This window comes from Populus alba, chromosome 7 (assembly GCF_005239225.2).
Source record: "Populus alba chromosome 7, ASM523922v2, whole genome shotgun sequence".
NCBI classification, from domain to species: domain Eukaryota; kingdom Viridiplantae; phylum Streptophyta; class Magnoliopsida; order Malpighiales; family Salicaceae; genus Populus; species Populus alba.
In genome coordinates, this window is record NC_133290.1 from 1336336 (window position 1) to 1354705 (window position 18370).

General features: G+C 34.3%; 2 protein-coding genes across 2 annotated transcripts; both read left to right on the top strand.

Moving 5' to 3' along the window:
• Nucleotides 1-2472: 2472 nt before the first annotated feature.
• LOC118059569 (26S proteasome non-ATPase regulatory subunit 2 homolog A) lies at nt 2473-10873 on the top strand. The gene is made up of 25 exons (XM_035072456.2): nt 2473-2687; nt 2794-2894; nt 3756-3876; nt 3952-4011; nt 4289-4356; nt 5023-5065; nt 5464-5529; nt 5708-5746; nt 5845-5927; nt 6375-6489; nt 6622-6696; nt 6787-6945; nt 7087-7194; nt 7295-7396; nt 7475-7615; nt 7704-7808; nt 8142-8363; nt 8548-8661; nt 8737-8952; nt 9378-9437; nt 9520-9633; nt 9726-9811; nt 9920-10028; nt 10131-10309; nt 10389-10873. Exons 1-25 carry the CDS (start codon nt 2577-2579, stop codon nt 10462-10464), a joined length of 2673 nt encoding a protein of 890 aa, XP_034928347.1. The 5' UTR covers nt 2473-2576; the 3' UTR covers nt 10465-10873.
• Nucleotides 10874-11018: 145 nt separating this feature from the next.
• On the top strand, nt 11019-18335 carry LOC118059570 (uncharacterized). Its single transcript, XM_035072457.2, has 17 exons — nt 11019-11836; nt 12076-12165; nt 12275-12386; nt 12542-12569; nt 13245-13343; nt 13476-13545; nt 13625-13659; nt 13776-13850; nt 13934-14029; nt 14995-15058; nt 15780-15833; nt 16062-16147; nt 16272-16332; nt 16423-16487; nt 17211-17316; nt 17620-17708; nt 17864-18335. The coding sequence occupies exons 1-17, from the start codon at nt 11771-11773 to the stop codon at nt 18024-18026; spliced, it is 1359 nt and encodes a 452-aa protein (XP_034928348.1). The 5' UTR covers nt 11019-11770; the 3' UTR covers nt 18027-18335.
• The last annotated feature ends 35 nt before the right edge of the window (nt 18336-18370 follow it).

Below are 18370 nucleotides of genomic sequence, written 5' to 3' on the forward strand. Positions count from 1 at the left end.
TTTTTATAACTCTGTATTGAATACAGAATCTCAAATTATTTGAAACCTCATCAAGAAAGAAATGAACACAAGGAAATGAAAAGCAATTCTCTCTTTGGTACATAAGAGAATCTGGGAGTATATTGCAAAGTAGCATGAAGCATATTTTCCAACATGTCTCTGTTGCAAAGAAAAAGACGTCAATTTGCAGCTTACACAGAATCACACAGAAAAAGATTGGCATTGCTTCAAAAAGCCATATCGTGAAAAGCACTGTTCATCACACAATTACAGTGAAATCTCGAGTAAATGAGGGGCGGGGCTCAGGTATCAGTAGACTGAGCTATTTACAAGCGATGCTGAAAAGAAAATGGCATATTTTACGATTTTATGATTGAACATTTTACAGATCAAGCCATTTCCCTTGTACGAGCGGCAAACAATGGATACAAGAAGAAAGCTTAGCTGCAAATCAATGAAAAAGAAGAGGAAATCCACAAAAGAAATCATGTCTATAGAAGGTCAGGGCACATTAATCAACCAAGTTCCCTACTTGAAGCATGAATGCATAATCCCATGCACCTTTTCTGCTGCTTAAGAGATGTTGCTGGATGCCATTTTTACTTTTCTGGCAGCAATATGATTATTGAATGATCTGATTACAAGTCTAAGATGGTATTAAAAACAATAACGTTCTATGTAGAAAAGGGCCTTTGCAATTGAAAATAATTTTGAATGCTCCTGGATACAAAACCCATAACCGTCTTCGGCAAGCCTTTGGCTCTATTTCTGCGAAACCAAACCTACTATATACCTGGCTCATTGGCTCGTGATTACTCGGGCTGACTTGTGAAACTTGTAGAAATAATTTTTTAATAAAAAATTTAAAAAGTTTAATTTTAAAATAATTTAATATTAAAAGATAAAATTAATAAAAAATAACATTTAATTAGAAAAACAGAAAAACTCAATCCAACTAAGTAAACTTGCAACGAAAGTTATACACATCACCGGGTTCTATATTTTTTTTTATCTCAAAAATTATTTTTATTTAATTAAATAATAATATAGCGCATAATATGTTTTTTGTATTAAACAATATGTTTTTTAAAAGTAATAAAATCATGATAGGCATGTGCGGCCAAGACAGCAAAAGTAGTTCATTAACAACAAATAATGAAATTATATTCTTTTAGATTTGAGATAAAATTTTTTTTTAAAAAAATAGATCATTGATGACCAAAAAAAAGTTAAATTATTTTTTTTAAATGAGGGATATAAAAAGCATCAAACAAAAAAAAATGAAAAACAAATAATACTTTGGATGTCGTGGATTAACTTATTAAACTTGCTATTGGATAATTGATTCAATTAGGTTCAATGATTTGTTTTATCAATTTTCTTAAAATGAAGTATAAAATAGGAAGAAAAAAAGAAGAAAAAAGGAAGTCAAGTCGTGTAAGTCTAGGCACTAAAAAAATAACCGAGGTAAGTGGGCTTTTTAACGTAATTCAACCCACGTGCCTGAGCCTATCTTATTTAAAAAAATATTCTTAAAAGGGTAGATAAGTTTCTTTTTTAAAAAACAAAAAGACATCAAGTGACATGTCATTTGCTTTCTGCAAATTAGCCACTAGAAAACCATGGGTTTGGTTTTTGTTTTCTATTTAAAACTTATTTTTTACCCAAACACACCTTTAAACACATAATAAACATTTTGATAATTCTATCCATCACCAAAAAAAATATATACAAAAAACATAATTAACCTAAGGCCAAAATGATTCTTGCTATAAATATATCTCCTTAGGTAAGGAGAATGAAGAAAAACATCCGGGTTAAACTTTTCTCGTGAAATGAAAAGCAATTAACACCAAAATCCATTATTTTAATGGCTAAAATTATTATTAATGATGAATTTCTTTTTATATGCTGAAATCCAACTAGTCATTTTATGCTCTCACAAAAAATAGATTCGGGAATTGAATTACTGAATAATTAAAAAAGATGGGAGTTAAAATAAACTTGTCAAACAAAATTCTAATACTACCATCTATTGTACATGTTCTTTGCACTTTAATTTTTTATCTTTTAATTCAATTCTGTATTAAACAAATAAATATAATTGAGTGTTAATTTGAGATCAAAATGACTTAATTGTGAAAGAAAAGAGTTTGAAGATCAAATTATTATTAATTTTTTAAATTAAACTATTTTAATTTATAGTGATTTATGAGAAGATAAACTATGAAATTCGCAACTATTAAATGCCCACACGGCTCAATGTTTTTGTTAATAATATACGTCTCTCTTAAAACAAATTACTTATTGATATTCTTGAAGATATTTTTTTTTATCTTATTTAATAATATTTATTAAAAATAATATTAAAATAATCTAAAAATACTAAAAAAATATTAATTTAAAATAAAAAATAAAAAAAATTTAATATTTTTTTTTTTAAAAAAAAACGTTTATAAACGCTACATTCTTCTCTAAGTCGCTATAGCATAAATACAGTCTCAAAGATAAAAGCTAATAGTGTCCCTCTCTCATGCTTCCTTCTACAAATAATTAATTAATTAATTAAAGAAATTATGGCGCCGGAAACGAACAAGGCGAGTGGCAGCGGAGGTGCAACCAAAAACGATGAGCCGGTGAAGGCGCCGCCGTCGAAGAAGAAAGAGGAGAAGAAAGACGACGATTTAGTAAGTTTCATTTACTTTAATTTCTCACTTTAGGGTTTTATTCATTGAAGATTGAGAGCAACTTTGTTACTTTTTTTGTGATTTGATGCGGGTTTTTGCTGTGTAGTCAGAGGAAGACTTGGCATTGAAGCAGCAATTGGAGTTGTATGTGGAAAGAGTTCAAGATCCTGAACCTGGAGTTCAAAAGCTTGCTCTTGAGAGTTTGAGGTAGTGACTGATTCATTCAAAGCTTGCAACTTTATAGTTTTTGTTTCTGCTAATTTTGATGACAATTTGTTGGTGATGATAAATTGGAAGGAATTTGAAACTGTGAAGCTGACGTGAAGGGTGAGTGATATTTGGTAATATATAGGAATGCAATTGGTTTCTTATGGGAATCGCACTGATAGTTTGGCTGTGTTTATTACCGTTGTAAAAGGGTATGGGATTTCTCTTGGAATTTAGGGCTTGATTTTTTAGATTAACAAATGTAGACTTCAACATTAAAGTCATTTAGAAGATGGGTCCTGACTGCCAATGTTTATGAGATGGAGCTTTGGAAGGGGTATGTGTGCTCTTGGATTGAGCTCCCCTCAAGTTAGGGGTAACATGATCGATCATGTTAGTTAAATCCAAACCATTGATTTTGAAATCAATAGTTAGGATCTCATTTCACCAAGTTAGTGGGTGGTTTGAATCCTTTTAAAATTTGTGATTTTTTTTTTTTATATAAAAAACCCCAAACCATTGATTTCAAAATCAATGATTTTGATTTACTTAACTTGAGAGGAGCTGAATGGGTGGACTGGCTTGGTCTTCATCATTAATTATTGTACCGATTAAGACGGTGTTTTGATAGCCACAAATGCTATAATTGTTGTGAATATGTTTTCTAGTCTATCGTGGCTTTTCAAGAGTGAAGAAATCTCAGCTTCTCGTTTTGTGTATCAAAAGATTGAGAATGTCTTGCATGGCTTCATGTGTTGTTGTGTTAAAAGTGTAATGATTTTACTACCAGTTAGTATCAACTTTCAGGAAACAAATTTTGAATAGCGTGTGGTTATTGACAATGCATTTTTTCCCTTGCAGACAGGAAATTCGGAGCTCAACAAGTTCAATGACTTCAGTTCCAAAGCCATTGAAGTTTCTTCGACCACATTATGGAACCTTAAAAGCACATTATGAAAAAATGTCTGAAGCCGATCTGAAGGTATATTGTGAATTTGGATGTTGTCCCTTAATATCAATCACAGTAGCTCAGACATTAATTAGTTTTTTTATGCAGAAATACTTGGCAGATATACTCTCAGTTTTGGCGCTGACCATGTCTGCAGAGGGAGAACGGGTATGCCTACATGTTTTATGGTTTAAGTTTGTTCTATTGTATTTTCCAGTGATTGGCATGCTATGCAAGGGCGTACTTAGTCTGCACCTTTGCTCTTGTCACCCCTATATTTCCCCCTTTCTTTTCCTATTAATGTTTATTTTGTTTATCACATATTTTCTCTTGCATATATACTTGGTGCGTGATTCTGAATGTTTATATTTGTTCTGCACATGTTAATCTGAAGCACTAGTAGTTCATTCACTTGCATCTGGTTTTCATTTGATGACTCTTTCAGGAAAGCTTAAAATACAGATTGTTGGGTTCAGAGGGTGATATTGGTTCATGGGGTCATGAGTATGTAAGGTGAGATCATCTCACTAAGAACATTTTTCATACAAGTAGGATACAAAATGGAGCTGGACATGCTTTTTATTGTGATGAAGGCTTGGGTTGTGTGCTGGTTATGTTTTGCTGTGGTATTGTTTTTTCCCTGGGCTTGCAAGTTTAAGTTCTTCTAATCACAATATATTTGAAAAAAAAAAAAATGGTCACTGCTATACTGAGTTTTTTTGGCTGCAATTTATTGAGCGCAGCTGCAAGTGCTTTTATAACAAGTTAGTTGTGATAAATTTCTAGAATTGGGATGTTCTATCTTTTTTAGAGGATGTTTTGTTCTGTTTATTGCAGTTAATCATTCTATCCATTCTATAAAACTTCCTCCTTGATCATTGAAAAAAAAAGCTTGAAGCCTTTTTTTCTTTTTCTACAGCTTTTAAAATTTGTGCATGCATTTTGTGTTGCAACAGGTTCTTAGAGCTCGGTTGCTCAATTTTCTTTTCTGTGATCTACTAGCATTGTTGATTGAATGAATTTTGCATTTCTGTTTTGTTAATTGATTAGCAACCTATTGGAGTAACTGGGTAGAGAGGATCGTTTAGCATTTAATAGTTATGAAGAGACACTCTCACTGGAACATACATATATTATGTGTATGAATCAATCTTAACATCATGATTTTTTTGTCGGCAGGAATTTGGCTGGAGAAATTGCTCAAGAGTACACAAAGCGACAGGTTAGGAATTTATCCTTTAGTAATGCTGTTGAAGATTGAATGACTTGTTAAGCAAACTTGTCAGGCAATGAAAATGTTCTTCTATCTGATGTGTACTTTCAGTTTAAAGTATCCATCAAAAGCGTGTTTACAGTTTAAAGCATCACTATGCTATCTGGAGGATTGCATTCAAACAGCCTGATATTTCTGTATAATTTAATTAATACTCACTTGTTCTTGTGTTTTTTCTTCTAGCATTAAGCTTTTCATTGCTTCCACTATGACACTTTTGTTTGTAGATTGGTGCCTGGGATCATGATGCTCAGGGGTGTTTTGTATTGAACTGTGAAAAATCTGTCATGAACTCTCATATATGTTCCCTGTGTTCTTAATTCCAATTATTTTTGTGCTGCTGACAGAGTGAAGAGGCCTCAAATGATGATCTGATTGAGCTTGTACAACAGATTGTTGCATTTCACATGAAGGTATGCCTTGAAATCGTATTTTGAGATAAGTTCCCTTAAATGGAACATGGATGCAGGATTGAGTCTTGATGTACACCAGAAGTACCAAGCTAGTACTGAAAATACCCAAATGCTGTCTACCATATCCCCATATCAATAACTGTGCTTTTTATATCTGATCATTTTTATTGTTTCGCAGCACAATGCTGAACCTGAAGCCGTGGACCTTTTAATGGAGGTAAAGCGCAATGTTATTTCTTCAATCTTCCTAGTATTCTTTTATCAATTTTCTTTTCTTCGTCTGAACTTTGAATATTTTGTTTTGACTAAATCCAGGTTGAAGACCTTAATATTTTAAGCAAGTATGTGGACAAAACAAATTTCAAGAGGACTTGTCTCTACCTCACCAGTGCAGCAAAGTGAGTGTATTACAGTCATGATTTACTAGGACTTTTTGACCAATAGATTTCAAAGAATAAATCTTTCCACATTTACGTTGTTATAAAATCTTACAACATAACATGTCTTATAGTTGCTTATCATTACTTAATTGTGCAAATCTTCAAAATAAATGCACATGTATATGCACCATTTAACTACCAAAAAAGCTTGTAAGTAAACCCAACTTTAGACTAGTCATCATATTGAGTGATGTAGAATTAAGTAAGAGAATGCTTCTTGTGGAACAAAATTTTTAAGAAGTCTTCACTTCCGATTCTTCTTCTTGAATGAAAGAGAAAGAAATTTTTTTTTATATATATATATATATAATGGCATTCAAAGGACAATGTCTTCAACCCTGCTCTATGTTCAATAGTAGATCATGTGTGTATGGTGTTGACATTTCAATTTCCAATATTTTGCAGATACCTTCCTGGACCAGATGATTTGGTAGTTCTGAAAATAGCATATGAGATATATATAAAATTTACGGAGTATGCAAGCGCACTTCAGATTGCATTATTCCTCAATGACTTGCAGGTTTGCTTGTTTGATTTCATTGACTTGAGTAACCTTATGTATGAGTAATTTGTGTCTGATGCAAATAAATTGAATCTATTATGCATAAAAAGTAATTGTGGTTTAATTCCTAACAACTGTGTATGATGGCAGTATATCAAGCAGGTCTATACTTCTTGTGATGATGTGCAGCAAAAGAAACAATTTTCTTACATCCTTGCTCGACATGTGAGTTTTAGAAATGTGTATTGAATTAGTTTTGTTGCAATTATTGATACATTCGTTCTCAATGGTTAACTGGTATTTCATTTTTTTCAGGGTACTGCTTTTGAACTTGATGATGATATTGCTTCAGATGATATAGACAGAGAAGTATTGGAGGAAATAATCAACAACACCAAATTAAGTGAGGGTTACCTTACCCTTGCTCGTGATATTGAGGTCATGGAGCCCAAATCTCCTGAAGATATCTATAAGGTCTGAACTTTTGATTCTGTTTGTTGCTGGAATGAGATTTTACTATCCAAATGTTTTATATTTCTATACAAGTATATAATTCAATCATATTTGTCATTTCTATACCAACTTCGTGGTTTGATTGCTTTATTTTTTTGTTAGGCACACTTGCTTGATGGCCGGGCTAGTGCTGGTGCTAGTGTTGATTCAGCTAAACAGAATTTGGCTGCTACATTTGTTAATGCATTTGTAAATGCAGGTTTTGGACAGGTAAATATATATATATATATATATATTTAATTTTTTTTTTTCATGCAAATGCTCGAAGTTGTGGGTTATACTGACATTTGTTTACTTATGTTTGTAACAGGATAAGTTAATGACACCTCCAACAGACTCTTCAAGTGGTGGTTCAGGAAATTGGCTTTTCAAGAATAAAGAACATGGGAAGACCAGTGCTGCAGCAAGCCTGGTATGCTTTTGTTCTTTACATGATTTACTGTGAATTTCAAACATGCCTGCAAAAGTCTCACTGATGTTACCTTTACAGGGTATGATTTTAATGTGGGATGTTGACTCTGGGCTCGCTCAGCTTGATAAGTATTTCCACAGCAATGACAACCATGTGATTTCTGGTGCCCTACTAGGGGTTGGAATTGTCAATTGTGGTATCAGAAATGACTGTGATCCTGTGAGTTCTTTTAATTTTTGTGCCAGAGTAACAATTTGTTACCAGTAAATTACAAATTATTTCTCTCTGACTTGATTTCTTTTCTCAGGCCTTGGCACTTCTTGATGATTTTGTTGATAAAGAAGATCCATCTATCCGAATTGGTGCAATAATGGGGCTAGGAATTGCATATGCTGGTACTCAGAATGAGCAGGTGAGCTTTCTTTTCCTTCTGATAAATTTGTAGCCCATAGCAATTATTATCTTAGTAAATAAACAGTTTTTCCTTTTCATCTTTATGTGCTGTAGAATTTCAACTCGCTGATGTTGGCTGTGTTTTTATTAGTCATCTTTTATTCAGTTTACTGATCCAACTGTTGATTCACTAAATTATCATTCTTGTTAGCGATGTTTAAAATATTTGTTTAGTTAAATGTATACTGGAGTTTGAGAAGTTATTATTAGAGGGAAAGATTGTGATGTTTTATGATTAGGGGCTTACAAGTGTATTGTCATTTGATTTCTTATATGTTTTTGTGATTGACAGATATGCAGGAAATTGTCTCTGGTACTTAATGATGCAAAAGCTCCACTTGATGTAATAGCATTTGCTGCGATCTCATTGGGCTTGGTTTGTGTGGGTTCCTGCAATGAAGTGGTTGCACATGCTATTATATTGTCGTTGATGGAGAGGAGCAAGTCAGACTTGCAGGACCCCCTTACTCGATTTTTGCCACTTGGCCTTGGTCTTCTATATCTTGGGAAGCAGGTAATTACAACTTGAGGAGGCTATTATGGAATCCAATATTTACTTTTGTACTCCATGTATTATTATGTCAAGTATTGTTGCTACATTGTGCATGGGGTTCATTTATTGCGCACTAACATTTTTTTCAAATGAATCTGGGACACTTGTAACTTTTTTGTTTGATTTTTTTATGTGTGTTCAACAGGAAAGTGTGGAAGCCACAGCAGAAGTGTCAAAGACATTTGATGAGAAAATAAGGAAGTATTGTTATATGACACTGCTTTCTTGTGCCTATGCAGGCACTGGGAATGTTCTTAAGGTAATCGATTTGATTCATTTAATACTACTGGTATATTAAGCCATTCTTCTTAGTAGCTAACTCCTTTTCTCATAGGTTCAAAACCTTCTTGGTCGTTGTGCTGAAATCCTTGAGAAAGGCGAAACTCACCAGGGACCAGCTGTGCTTGGGATTGCTATGATAGCAATGGCTGAGGAGTTGGGCCTTGAAATGGCAATTCGCTCATTGGAACATCTGTTACAATATGGACAGCAAAATATCCGTAGAGCGGTTCCCTTGGCCCTTGGACTCCTTTGTATATCAAACCCTAAGGTATAAAAAGTGTGTTTGTAGTGATTTGAAAATTTGCCTATTTTGCACAAGTATACAATGATGATTTTAACTGACTATTGAAATATTTACCAGGGCTGGGTAAGCAAACTAAGTAAATTCTTTTATAATTCCAGTTATGAATGGAGAAATTCTTGTAATCAATCTATGTAGATGAAAAAACAAAGAAAGTGAGCTAATAATCAATTAATTGCCTTTTCCCTTTTCACTTGTTCATTTGGCTTTCAGTCTGTCTGTCCATAGATTGAGGGAAATAAAAATTTAACATAGTTTTTCTTGTGTTTTTTTTTTTTTTTTCAAATAGTTTTTCTTGTGATTGCATATCTAAATTTCAACTCTTTAAATTGTTTCTGAGAATTCAAAACAAGTGCTGTTTGCTGATGATTTTTATTTCATATATGTGCCAGGTTAATGTTATGGACACATTAAGTAGACTTAGCCATGATACAGATTCAGAAGTTGCAATGGTAAGATCACACTTTGGTTCACGGTTTAAATTTTATTCTGTTGCTTACCCTCTAAAAGTTGTTTGTTTTTCAAATGCTGCAGGCTGCGGTTATTTCCTTAGGTTTGATGGGTGCTGGAACTAACAATGCTCGCATTGCTGGAATGCTTCGCAATCTTTCCAGCTATTATTACAAAGATTCCAGCCTTCTTTTCTGTGTAATGCTTATTCTAAATGTGTCTTTAGTTTTCTAATTGTGCTGCTGGGTTCCATCAAAGATTAGTTGACTGATTCCACTTGGCCCATGCAGGTGCGAATTGCCCAAGGTCTGGCACACTTGGGGAAGGGCTTATTAACCCTCAATCCATATCATTCTGATCGCTTCTTACTATCACCGTAAGAAATCTCCTTTGGTGAAAATTGGCTTTCCCTGGAATCATTTGATGGGATTGGCTATGAGTGCTCTTTTCTGTTTTGAATTATTATTTTATTTTCTCTCTACAGGACTGCACTTGCTGGTCTAATAACAATGCTTCATGCCTGTCTTGATATGAAAGCGATCATTTTTGGGAAATATCACTATGTCCTCTACTTCCTTGTTCTAGCAATGCAGGTTTGTTAGAATTTGGACACATCAACCTATATTATCTGCTTCCTTTTTACCTTGTGAATCACTTGCTTCTCACTGCCAATTTGTTTTTGTATGTGGCCACAGCCAAGAATGTTGTTGACAGTGGATGAGAATCTGAAGCCTTTACCTGTACCTGTTCGAGTGGGACAGGCAGTTGATGTTGTTGGTCAAGCAGGAAGACCCAAGACCATTACTGGTTTCCAGACCCACTCAACCCCAGTTCTTCTAGCTGCTGGTGATCGGGCTGAACTGGCTACCGAGAAGTGAGAATTTTTCTTCAAAGTTACCATTAACTTTTCTGTTATTGGTTGATAGTACCCTAACAATTACTTGGTTCTGCAGGTATATTCCTCTTACGGCCATTCTTGAAGGGTTTGTCATATTGAAGGAGAACCCAGATTACAGAGAAGATCAGTAGTTGCTCACAGAGACTTCTATAGAGCTTATTCAATCAAATACGAATTGCAGACCTTGCCTGATTACCTTGGGATTTTCGGCCAGGTTTGAATTTGTATGCACGTTGCATGTCAACTCCTGCCAATCTTTCCTTCTCCAGTATATTAGCAAACATTGTGGATTAGTGGAGACAAATGCGCATTCTGAAATCTATGAAGAGGGAGAACATAACCCAAATGCATGGCAACTCTAGACAAGTTTGCTTAATTTGTGGAAAACTGGGTTTCATGTTTGTGCTAGATCTACAATTTTTTTCCACCTTGTTTTTGCAGTGCTTTTTAATGAGGTTTGCAGCAAGTTCCAAATGCTTGTATTATAACACTTTATTTCTGATTTTATATAGAAATGAACTGCATAAACTGTATACTAAAGTGAAAGCTACCATTTTAGTTTCTCAAAGCATTCAACAATGTTTTGCTTCAGCATTTATAGTTCAAAACTTTCCAATATTAGCTTCAAAATTTTCATGAAGTTTAAAATGGAAATCCAAGCAAATCTTGGAAAGAAAAAGCACTACCTTGCATGGTGGGATAAGTTTGAAGCATGATTCTTGAGGGATTGAAGAAATAGCTAATTTTGGTTCAAGCATGGCAGAGCTTTGATGTGCACGGTGTTGTCATTCAGGGATCATGCCAAAGCATCAAAGATTAATGATGAAAGCATCCATTTTTCTTGATAATTCATGTCATTTTCATTAGTTTGAGCTATGTAAACTTAACTTTTGTGAGCTCAAATCTACGCCTCATGAGATTTTGGAGAAAACTAAAATATATTGTTTATATCAAGTCTGCCATTACTTGTGATGAGGTGCACTTGCATTTTCTTACATGGAATATAAACATAATTTTATAAAAACTTTAATTTACCTAATAGAATTTTGAAAACCAATGTAATTTGTTTATTATTTTACTAGGTTTATTATAATATATCATGTACATTATGTATATATTATGTATTCTTTTATTAACAATAAATTCATTCACTGACTGGATGGTCGAAAGGTAACAAGCCCATTTTGACCCACCATCAAAATTATTGATGTATGGGCTCGATACATATTTAATATTGGGCTTTATTTTGTAAGCACGTTTAGATTTCCGGCCCACAGCCTTTATGTTTCTCCCTCTCTTTCCTTCTGTAGGGTTTTAGCTAAAACCACGCTGCCCCTCCCTTTCTCCCTCTATGGTTTTTCTCTCTCCAATGACAAACTGAGCCAGAACTCTCTCGTTCTTCTATCAATACTTTTGAATTTGTAAAAAAATTTCAAAATGAAAGTGAAAGTAATTTCACGCTCTACTGATGAATTCACTCGAGAACGTAGCCAGGATCTTCAAGTAAGATTTTTCTCTCTCTAAAAATCCAATAAATTCATTAAATTTTTCAGAACGCACCTCTTAAAAATCGCTAATTTTTTTATGAACTGATTGAACAGAAAAATCTTTAATTTTGTATTAATTGACCTCTTGAAAAGTGACCCTTTATTTTTCTGTCTGGGATTTTACTTATTGAATATAATGGAAGCTCCTTTCTTCGTTTGTCTTTTTTCTGCTTATTTTTTGCTAATTTGGATTAGAGAGTGTTTCACAATTTCGACCCAAACCTAAGAACACAAGAGAAAGCAGTGGAGTATCAGAGGGCACTTAATGCTGCCAAATTGGATAAGGTAATTTTAATGTTTTTTTTTTTTAAAATTGAGTTGAATTATTTTGTTTTGTTTATTTGGCGTTTTTTCTGTTTAAAATGGTTAATTGGGATTATAATTGTTATTAAAGATATTTGCAAGGCCGTTTATTGGCGCAATGGATGGGCATATTGATGCAGTTTCGTGTATGGCAAAAAACCCAAATTACTTAAAAGGGATTTTTTCTGGTTCTATGGATGGAGGTATTTTGATGTGTTTAGCATTTGTCATTTGATTATGTGATTCAATTTAGCATTTAAATTTGTTACTTAGTATATATATTTTTTTAACATTTCAATTTTTTGCTTTAAATTAGTTTAATATTTCTGATTTTTCATTGTTTTTGTGATGTTTGCAGATATTCGCCTTTGGGATATAGCTAACAGGTAATCTCATGCGGCATTCTTCAGTTTAAAGTTTATACTTCTTAGATCATTTATAAGCTGCGTTTAAGTTTCTTTTATGTTGGATATTACATGCATATATTGAGGTCAGAATGGGAAGAGAAAAGAACTGGTGGTAACAGAGAGACTGTTATAGCGTTTTTGTTCCTTCTTGTCTTGTTTCCGTATGTATTGTAGGCCAACCTATGGCATGTAAGACTGTTGATTGATCTTTGTTTCTTTTAGCTGAAAATTGGTTAAGAAAAACAGACAGCAACTATTTCTTACTTGGTGCCATTATGTGTCACAGTTTTGTAATAGAAGTGACCTGTGGAAGTAATGACTATGCAGATTAGCTTTTTAATATGAGTATGATACTACCATTTTGATGTTTATCTACTTATGAACGGTTTTGTGGGGTTTGGAAATGTAATAGAAGTGATCAGGTTAGGGCCACAGAAATTTGTTTGCTTATCAATTGTCTGATCATGATGCTAGGATATTTTTTAAGGATCCCAGGACAAAGAAAATGCATTTTAAAAGAGAAAAAGAAAAAAAAAAAAAGGATTCCTAGATCAGGTCTTGCAATTTTTTAACATATACTTTCAGTGGATCATATGTTGATAGGTCGATGTTGTGTATGTGATGATGTTTGACTTATGAGATCTGAATCAACAGGAGAACAGTTTGTAGATTTCCCGGTCACCAAGGTGCTGTAAGAGGTCTGACTGCCTCTACAGATGGGAGTACTCTTGTATCATGTGGAACTGATTGCACGTAAGACAATTTATTTTGTTAAGATGGAAAATAAGGTTTTGAAGCTCAATGCTTTGTGGTATCTTGATGTATCTTTCATTTCAACTTAGAATTTAGTTCACGTTTCACTAATTTGTGAGCTTCTTGGTTCAGTGTCAGGCTTTGGAATGTTCCTGTAGCTACTATTATGGAGTCAGGCAATTCGTCTGATTGTTCATCTGAGGTAATGCTTTCTTGATATATTTGTTAATTGTATATTGATTAAGTTTTCTCTTCTCATTCAAAATTTCTTGTATTTTCAGCCACGGGCAGTTTATATGGGGGAAAATGCATATTGGTAAGATTTCAATTCAATTTGGCCTTCTCAGGGAATATGTTTCGATGTATATCTAATGTAGGTGTGTGTTTTTTTGAACATCCCTCTTATTTGGAACTCCACCTTGCTGTTTTCAGGGCTGTTGACCATCAATGGAGTGGTGATCTCTTTGCCACAGCTGGTGCCCAAGTAGATATTTGGAATCATAATAGGTTTTGATCTCTTCTCATTTCATTACTTCTACAAAGTGCACAAGCTATTTAAATTTACACTCTAATACACCAACCATAATTAGGTCTCAGCCAGTGAACAGTTTTAAGTGGGGAACAGACTCAGTTATCTCTGTCCGATTTAATCCAGGGGAACCAAATCTCTTGGCTACATCAGCAAGGTATGCATGCATATATAAAGTTAAGGTCTGTTATTTTGAGCTTGATGATGTGGATAATTTACTTGGAGTATGTTTTCATTCTCTGTCATGTATATTAAGATATTGAATGTCTAAAAAACTTGGCAAGTACATGAACTGCTAAGAATACAGGAATCTTAACACATACTTAGATTAAGATTTAAGAGTTAAAAGTAATCAGAGTAAGAATTTTAAGATGGAAACTAGCTCAACAAAGTTTGACCCTGAACTTGTGCTCGTCTTTCCACTTCCCTTATTTGAAGAGAACCTTGATTGTCTCAAGTATTTGTGACTAGGTGTGTTGTTTCAGCTGTGTAATTCTGCCACAGGTAGATTCTTATGCACCTCGTGAAGTTTGGGAAACAGAAATAATAGATTTCTTAGAGCCTTTTGCACTTAAAGAAGAATGGTATCATCCATGTTCAGCTATTTGGCATTGGACATAGCATTTTGTAGCATGGAGAGTCGGCTTCCTCTAATGATGCAAGACAAATCAGCACTAGCATCTTAAGGATTCCCAAGGATCTTATTTCTTTTCATGATTATGTTTTTGGCATGTCCTGCAACCAATACAACCTGACATCCTATCAGAGCCAATGTATTTATGCTTGCTTAAGAAGATATTGCATAAATTGTTCAATTTTTGGATCAGAATCAGCTGTTAGGGACAAAGTCCTGATGTTGATATTCTTGTGTTTGTGCATGCAATGTTTGTTCGGTGGGGCTTTTCAATTTCTTCTCTTGTTAGTGACCTCACATATTCAGGACATTGGGGTCTGGGTAACAGATCCTTTTATACTTACAATATGTACATTATTTATGGATGTTCTCCGGTTATTTACCTTGTATGGGTTTTTTCAGTCATGCATGTGGACACAAATTGCATGCGTACTCAAAGACGTCAACCTAAACACATCCTTATTTGAAGTGTATTTTTGCTTTTGCAGTGATCGCAGCATAATGTTGTACGACTTACGTGTGTCATCTCCAGCAAGGAAACTTATTATGAGGGTAAGTCTGATTATTTATCAGCTTAAAGTTAAATGCATGGTTGTGATCTTAGATCTCCTTTTTACATTTTTTGATGATCTGCATCAACTTTTTTGTTGTCTGGGTAAAGTGAACTGAAAAATGACAAGTGATCCCCCCCCTCTCCCCATGCAAAGAAATAAACTCCTCAATGTTCATTGAGGTGCATTCTTATCACTTCTTAATCCACCAACCCTTAGGCAGGTCCGAAAAGTTATGATAACATAGATTTCAGTCAAGTTGTAATTCAGGGAGTAGTGACCAAGTTCTGGTTAGTGAAATAGCATACAGTTGGTTCAAAAGCCAAAGACATGGCTTTATCAAGTTATTCACCGACACCATTGTTGCTGTTGGAGATAGTTTTTTTTTTTTTTAACTTTTTAGGGGTTGCTAGATAATTTTGAGCCTATTAAACTATAATTGTAGTACCTTTTTACTCCAAATTCCATCCAGACAGAAGGGGGGACACGAGGGGGTGGGGGTTTCTATGTTATAGACAATGTTACATTGGCATTATTTAAGCTGGAAAATTTGCAATTCTTTTAGTAGATGCTTTTTATTATGAAGTGTTCTGTTGTTAATGTGTTTTTTCAGATATTATATGTGCCTTGAATACTTTTAAATATATTCTGTCCTATATTCCCAGATTCATGGTACTGTGCCTTTTCTTTGCTAATGTGAACATTCTTTTTTCTTGCTGCAGACAAAAACTAATTCTATTTCTTGGAACCCAATGGAGCCCATGAACTTCACAGCTGTAAGCACATGAGCTGATGCATTCCTTAAAACTTGTGTTTTTAATTTCTGAGTATTTGGGAATCATTGCCTGGATTGTAGGAGAATGCACTTTGATTTTTAACAAATTGCAATCTGATAATAATTTCATTAAAAATCTCAGAAACCTGATTGATATGGTGATCTACTGTGTAGAGCTGATAAATTACATTCTGTGAAGATTTACTAGTAATATTGCATAATGATGCAGGCAAATGAGGATTGCAACTGCTATAGCTATGATGCGAGAAAATTCGATGAAGCCAAGTGTGTACACAAAGATCATGTTTCTGCAGTGTAAGATGGCTGGAGTTTGAATTTTGAACTTAGTATTAGTAACCCTTACATTTCTTAGGTGTTCTGTCAATTTTAGCCATTGCCAAGGAGATGATGTTTGTTAACACCAACTATTCATTTTCAGGATGGATATTGATTTCTCACCAACAGGTCGGGAATTTGTAACTGGATCTTATGATAGAACAGTGAGTTAAATTTAAGCAAATGCTGCCGCATGTAGTTAGTTTAGTTATTAAAGATGGATTTTATGTTTAATCAAACTTCTTCCTATGCAGGTAAGAATTTTCCAGTATAATGGAGGTCACAGTCGAGAAATCTATCACACAAAGAGAATGCAAAGGTTCTTGGATTTATATTTCTCATTTATGTTTGTGGTCTTGTAACTTGTTGATTGATCATAGGATTTTTGTTGGGAGTTAAAGCCCCAAATTGTCCCTGTACTACATCGATTTGAATTAGTGTGTCCCTGTACTATCAATTTGTTTTATTATGCCCTCTACTCTACTATATTTTCTTGGTTAAATATGTCATTGGGTTAAGCTGAGTACAAATTATGGTTAGCTTAGGTTACGTGGGGTGATTAAAAGTTGCTGTGTCCAAAACTGAATTTTGAGCCTTTTTTTTTTATTTGTAACCTGTAATTTTAGAAAAAAAATTGTCTCAAAATTTGGTTTTGGACACGTGGCATCTTTAATGCCACATCTGAATTTTTTTTTTTATAATTTTTTTTTTCAATTTATTTATAATCTGTAATTTTACAAAAATTATAAAAAAGCACCTCAAAATTAAGTTTTGGACACGTGGCACCTTTTAATCATGCCACGTGGTTTAAACTAACCATGGTTTGTACCCTGCTTAACCCAAGTAATATTGAACCAAGAAAATGTAGTATCGATATAGTGCAAGAACAATCTGGGGCTTTAACTCGTTTTGTTGGTGTGTTGTTGTATCTTGTCACTTCAGAAAATGAGGCCTTTGTGCTAAAGCCAGAACTGTTGTGAGTTGTCTAAATGAAGATTCAATCTTCACTAATATGTGTCTGCTTTCTGACTGGATTATGTAGGGTATTCTGTGTAAAGTTCAGCTGTGATGCAAGCTATGTTATTTCAGGAAGTGATGACACAAATCTGAGGTTATGGAAAGCTAAAGCGTCTGAACAATTAGGAATTGTAAGTTTCTTATTTGTCCACACAAATTCAATACTTGCATATCCTTTCTGCAGCGCTACTGAGTTTTCAGCATTGTCATGTCTATATTGTACTTTGTGTGTGGTGATGCTAACTGAACTACTGAAGCAATGCAAGATATGTGGTGCACTGAACCTTTAAAATTTTTTGATGATTTTATTTCGAGCACTGGTATTAATGTTTAGTTCTATTATTTCATTTCCTTGTAGCTACGTTCTTGCATAAAAATCTTGTGTAACAGCGTCTCATAAGTAAATAACAACGCATCCCATTTCTTTTGTGTAGGTACTGCCAAGGGAACAGAGAAGGCATGAATATAACGAAGCTCTAAAGAAGCGCTACAAGCACCTTCCTGAGGTCAAGCGCATTGTGAGGTGAGAGAATTTTAGCTCTTAAATATACTGGATTTGGCTGGAAAACTCTTGCGATTGGAACTGGCCTTGGAAAACTTTATTGGCCTGGTATTCGCGGAGTCATTATTACAGCATCTACAAGTGTTGGCTACTCATTTTATTTGTTATGACTGCAGGCATAGGCACTTGCCAAAACCTATATACAAGGCTGGTGTCCTTAGACGTGTAATGATTGAAGCTGAAAGGAGAAAAGATCATAGGAGGAAAGCTCACAGTGCCCCGGGAAGCATTGTAACTGAACCAATGCGAAAAAGAAGAATTATTAAAGAAGTTGAGTGAGTTTTGTACGCTGGCTAGAGCATCTACAATTGGATCTTCTAAAGATAGCACCTTAAAGTGTGTGTTAGGCGATCCCAAATTTTGCCCATTCTGCAATGCACTTTGAAGAGAGAAGAAATCATGTGAGGTTGAGGGTCGTCACATGAGCTCTTCGTGAGCAATTGTTCTTATAGAGACAGCTCTGTTGATGCGTTTTAGTTTTTAATGTCATGATCAAGTTTTTGTTAAATGTCATGATCATGGTAAATCTTTCTCGAGCATGCTGGCATGCTTCAGTTACTGCTATGGGTTTTTGCATCTGCTTTCTCATCCTTAAGAAGTTGATGAAATAAAGAAATTCACGC